The sequence below is a fragment of the Cheilinus undulatus genome, linkage group 23 (assembly GCF_018320785.1).
Source record: "Cheilinus undulatus linkage group 23, ASM1832078v1, whole genome shotgun sequence".
Classification (NCBI taxonomy): domain Eukaryota; kingdom Metazoa; phylum Chordata; class Actinopteri; order Labriformes; family Labridae; genus Cheilinus; species Cheilinus undulatus.
Window position 1 is genome coordinate 6,414,858 of NC_054887.1, and position 5,292 is coordinate 6,420,149.

Consider the following 5,292-nt stretch of genomic DNA (forward strand, 5'->3'; position numbering starts at 1 on the left):
ATCAAGCACCATTCTGCCAATTCTAGGGGGGTTTCTGATGTCGAACCCCAGTGACAGGGATAAAAAACCAGCATTGTAAATGGAAACTTTTTTATTTTCAAAAAAGCAACAGATTACACAGTTAACTTTCAGCAAATGCAATCCTAACTGAAACTGTACTCACATTCGGGACTTCAAAAATGAAAGGACTCACATACTTACACACAATCTATCTATAATATACAAAAAAGAATACATAATAAATATTAAAATGGCCACAAGAGAAAAAAGTAAGTCATTGAAAACAATCAGTAGAGAGCAAATGTAGGGAAAGTAGAAACAAGACGGTGTGCCTTAAATGTCTTTTTTTTTCTCATTTTTTTGTACATTTTTTACAAATTGTGCAAGATTTCATACTAAGGCTCTGGTCTTGAAGTGACTGTTGTCTGATCCATACAGCACGCGCGCTCTGAAACGCACTCACATCCACGCACGCAAACACTCACTCTCCCTGTGCTCTGAGCACTCTGTGGGGTGTAGCAAACCGTTGCAGAATAAAAATGGGCTGCTCAGTGTTATGGCCTGTGATGCTCATGGGAGTGGACCAGCTTTTTAAAAAATGGACATGCACTTCACATTGATGTGAAAAAGAAACAAAAAAAGAACCCTCCTTTTGCGTTTGACTTTTCCAGGAGTGAATGAAATAACAAAAAAAGAACCCAACAACCAAGAAACATGACAATATCATAACCATTAAGGCAAGAACACCCGGAGTGGCATCAGCAATACTGTAACAATATGATAGTGTTTAGGTACATGGATATGATGAAACATTTAACTACTTCTTCAATGTCTTTTTAAGCACAAGGTTGTTCTTAAAAGCAACTTCTTTTGAAAATCCAAACATCTTTTTTTCCTCTTTTTTTCTGTAAAAGGTGATAAGAAAATAACAATGCCAGACACTAGGGGACATATGGATCGTAAAACTACAAGAAAATCATTTCTAGTTTTTAAGTTGCAACTTCAAAAAACCACACATTGTAAATCCCCATCGTAAAGGTCCCCGCCCTCCCCCCAACCACCACCACCACCACCAACGCCAACCCCCGGAAATGAAAAAGATATCACTTACATTAAAACCTCCTTTTTGTGGTGGTGTATTCCAACAGTCACCAAGTTTTGCTTTTACTTACAGCGATTGTGTAGTCTGTTGCAAATTAAAGCATTCATTGTTAAGTTTGGAAAAAGGAAAAAGTTGTCCTTGCAATGCAACCAAAAAAAGCATCTTTACATCTTTTTAGTGCAACTCTTTAAATGTAAAACATTTCCAGTGATTCCTTGAGAGGTATCATTTCTTTGTTTTTGTTCATTTTTCTTTTCGTTTTTTTTGTATTTCACACCAAAGAAAGATTCTGTTTTCATTGTTTTGTCAATTCTTTTCCTATTTTTTTTTTTTCAATTTTTGCTTCTCTGCATTGGCATGGCCTTCCACAACGTCTTGTTTACTAAAACATAAACACAGGAGGGATCCAGACCTCCTGCGCATCCTCATTCCCTTCAGCCTCCACGTTTGAGACGTTTCATGTTAAACCACCCTCGTGATTCGCCGTCCACCTTCTACCTCTGAAAAGAAGGGAGGAAAAAACTGGAGGATGAAGAGAAGAGATAGAAGAGAGAGTGCGCTGTACAACGGGAGCATGCCCCGATCAAGATCAATCAGGGAAATAGAGACATAGATGAGAAAAAACCCACAGCAAAACCTTCATATAACGCAGTAGGGTTCCCGGGGTAACCTGGATTTTCTGCAGTAGAGGAGCGTGGTGCTGAAGCAGCGCCGGAGCTCCCTGTTGGAGAAGATGCAGATGAAAGGATTGACTCCAGCCTGGGCGAAGCTCATCCACACGGCCGCCGTCAGGTAGCCCCCAGGGACCACAGGGCCCCTTGCAAACACCCGCCAGTAGCAGGCGACCAGATAGGGCCCCCAGAGCGCCAGGAAGAAAAACGTCATGATGTAGAACATCCTACTAATCCTCTTCTCTGTTTTGAACTCATCCAACACCAAAAGACGCCTGCGACCCGCGGCGTTGCTGTTCTGTCGGATTCCCAGCAAGGTAGGCGGAGTCGGACCTCGACCGAACCCAGCCAGCCAGTTTGCCGCCGCCTGCCCGCTCGCGCCTGGCCCGTGGAAGGTCCAGTTCTGGCTGACCGCCGGCACGAACTGGACCGGCTTCATTTTTCGGCGGTCGTGGACGAAGAATATGAGCTTGAGGTAAACCAGCTGTGTGGCGAGGAGGATGAGCGCCAGAAGGAGCATGAATCCCAACGAATCGTTCGCCCTGAAGGAGCGGTGCTGGAACGTGCACTGGTCCTCCTCTCGGATAAACGAGTACGTCCCTACGTCCAGCACCGGCGGGAACGCCATCGCCACCGACAACGTCCAAACCATGCAGATGACAGCCAAACAGGTCCAGAAGGTCAGCCTCTTGGTGTAAAAACGGTGATGTGCGATGGCAAGGTAGCGCGTGACGCTGACGCAGAATAGCATAAACGCCGTGTGGAAACAGGAGAGCACACCCAGGAAGGCGATGACTTTGCAGGTCAGCGTCCCGTACGTCCACGCGGATCCATTCTTGACCGAGGTGAAGACGAAGGGGAAGCAGATGGCGGAGCGCAGGATATCAGAAGCGCATAAATCCAACAGGAAGTAGTAGGGCGCCCGGTGCAAGCTCTTGTCTTTGACCAGCAGGATGGAGATCAGGAGGTTTCCAACCACACCAACGCCAATGATGAAACCCAGCGAGGTCAGTTTGAGGAACGTGGCGAGAGGAGAGACATTCTGCAAGATGGTGTGGTCCCCTGCATGGCTATAGTTCGCCATAGATGGAGGAGGGATCATATAGATAGCGGGATAGCTTCAGCCAAGTATCATGATCTAGAGGTGGCAGGGGGAGGCGTTAGATCCATTTGGCGGTGTGCTTTGAAGAGGTTTCCAGACGTGCAGGCGACCTCTCCTCTAAGGCATCCTTTGTTCCTTTGTCTCATCACACCTAAAGAAAAAAATCCCTGAAAAATATCATCCACCCATCAGCGTTCAGTGGCGAACAACAGCTGCAATGTTTTCAACTGCACTTACACAATATAGAAGTAAAAGCGTTTTCTCTGCCTGGCATTTATTAATTTATTAATCTTACATTTTTTAAATTGGCAGAGCTCTGCCTCTCCTTAGCTTGAACACTTTCACAGTTAGACACGCAGGCAGTCATGGATCTTGATTAGACTTATCTGTTTTAATTCTTCATAAGGCTTCCTGAACAAAAGCAGCATGATGGCACAAAGCACCAAACCTCATTAAGAAACGACGCATTTTTACGCAAAAAGGAAGCAGCAAGCACACACACACACACACACACAAAAGAAGAAGAAGCCCGGAATGGATGCTTTTAAGACGCAAAGTGAGACATTTAGAGAAATGCAGTGCAGAAATAAGCTCTCCTAGATCACACCCAACACCCTGCAGAACAAGGGACGGCTCTCAGGAGCGGTGGGTGCCTCGAATCAACTCGCTTCGCCTTCATGCAAAACCGACGGAGGGCGCATACATAATAAAGCATCCGTGTTTTTGTCTGATTAAAGGTTAACAGGATTACGGCTCTCACGTTGATAAGCAGTGTTCTCATTAGGGGCGATTATTGAGCCAGCCTCCATTTTCCAGATCATCTTTTATATTAGTAATTAGGAGGAAGAGTTGAGTGGATAGAATGTGTAATACTGCCTCTAAAGCCGCATTTCGACATTATTTGTCCGCGTTAATGCGCGGGTGTGAATATCAGCTTGGAAAAGGATGCTTGGAAGTGACAATAACAAGCCAGCTGCTCGTGATATTATGGGATGTTCAACTCGAACGCTATCCTAACATGTAAAAACACAGTAAACAGCCTGTGGTGGTGTTTGATTTCATGTCTGTTGTGTCTACTTACGCGTTTCAATGCGTCCTCCGATTGTCAGGCGAGTATTTTACGCGCGTCTGAATCCGATAGATTCCGGTGAAAAATAAAAAATAAAAAAAAAAACAAAAAAATAAAAAAAAAAATACTGGAGTTTAAAACCACCGTCGTTATATCCAAATTCTCTGGATACAGCACAACATTGTGACAAATCCGTGTTCGTCCATTAGACTCGAATTATTCCCAAGTCCCTCGCTATGAAATGCCAGCCACCACACAAGACAAGGCCAAAAAAAACGGAGATCGAAAAAGAGAGAGAGACAGACACAGAGCCGATCACAAGATCAATCAAAACCCTACCTGTTGATAATCCTAAATGTGTATCCCTCCTCTTTGGGTTATTTACATTGCACAAGTCGGGTTTTTGCTCTTATAAAAAGCCTGATTTGTTGCCTGCCCCCTTTTTCCTCCACGGTGAATATCCTCCAGTAAACGGAGCCCAGTGCGCATGCGCCCTGCATCCCTATTTGTGATCCAAGACGCGTCTTGTCTCTTGTTGCAGCAGGAGCCCTCTCTCTCTCTCTCTCTCTCTCTCACGGTAACATCTGCTCAACTGGGGCCGTTACAGCAGCACGTGCCGTTTCCCCCGGTAACGCCAAATGTAACAGATTATTCTTCCTCATTTCTCTGTTGTCATTTAAAAAAAGACATCATTGTCACTCATCTGAGTGTGGCAGACCTACTTCTCTACAAGGTGGGAAATAATTTATGAATCAAATAAAAGGCTGCTTAAATTATGCAAAAAGTAAATGGGGTTTGGACTAGGCAGCACTTTTTTTCTTTTAAAACAGCCGTTTATCAAGCTTTTTGGTGTTCTTGTCTGATTTATTCTGATGATTTATTCTTGTTTCCTCCAGCTATGTCTGTTTGTCACAGAGCTCCATGGGTGGACAGAAGGGGGGGTAAAGGGGGTGAATGCCCCTCCTGATGCAACTGAAGCACTCTTGTGGATCCTTTTTGCCCTCTATATGTTCAGAAAGTTGCAAAATGCCATCCTTGGTGCCCTCTGCATGGACAACGTTTTATGAATTGCCTTAAATAAGTGGTTCCCAACATGTGGGTCGGGACCCTAAAGTGGGTCGCAGAGCTGTTTCCAGAGGGTCGTAATTGAGTGCCTGGAATAAAAAGAAGGACAAAAAGTTTATGAGGGACAGAAAGCCTTAAAAACATCGTCACTTTGATGACATTAGCGTTAAATGCAAGAATGGAATGTTTGATCAACTTAAAGGATGTCCTTTAAAGGCAGAATGTTCATGAAGCTGGGGATGTTGGGGGATTTTCCTCCATTTTTGTCAAAAAGTACGCCACA

General features: G+C 44.5%; 1 protein-coding gene across 2 annotated transcripts; it reads right to left on the reverse strand.

The window, feature by feature from the left end:
• Positions 1 to 1,124: 1,124 nt before the first annotated feature.
• gpr85 (G protein-coupled receptor 85) lies at positions 1,125 to 4,407 on the reverse strand. Of its 2 annotated transcripts, none has more exons than XM_041781073.1 (2): positions 4,284 to 4,407; positions 1,125 to 3,042 (listed from the first exon to the last, which is right to left on the reverse strand). In XM_041781073.1, the coding sequence occupies exon 2, from the start codon at positions 2,873 to 2,875 to the stop codon at positions 1,742 to 1,744; it is 1,134 nt and encodes a 377-aa protein (XP_041637007.1). In that variant the 5' UTR covers positions 2,876 to 3,042; positions 4,284 to 4,407; the 3' UTR covers positions 1,125 to 1,741. The 2 variants fall into 2 exon arrangements, with proteins under 2 accessions (XP_041637007.1, XP_041637006.1); XM_041781072.1 differs by having other exon boundaries at positions 3,957 to 4,385.
• Between the last annotated feature and the right edge of the window lie 885 nt (positions 4,408 to 5,292).

Bases quoted from the DNA above. Each gene is read 5' to 3' on its own strand.
- gpr85 (XM_041781073.1), bottom strand. From the start codon at position 2,875: ATGATCCCTCCTCCATCTATGGCGAACTATAGCCATGCAGGGGACCAC.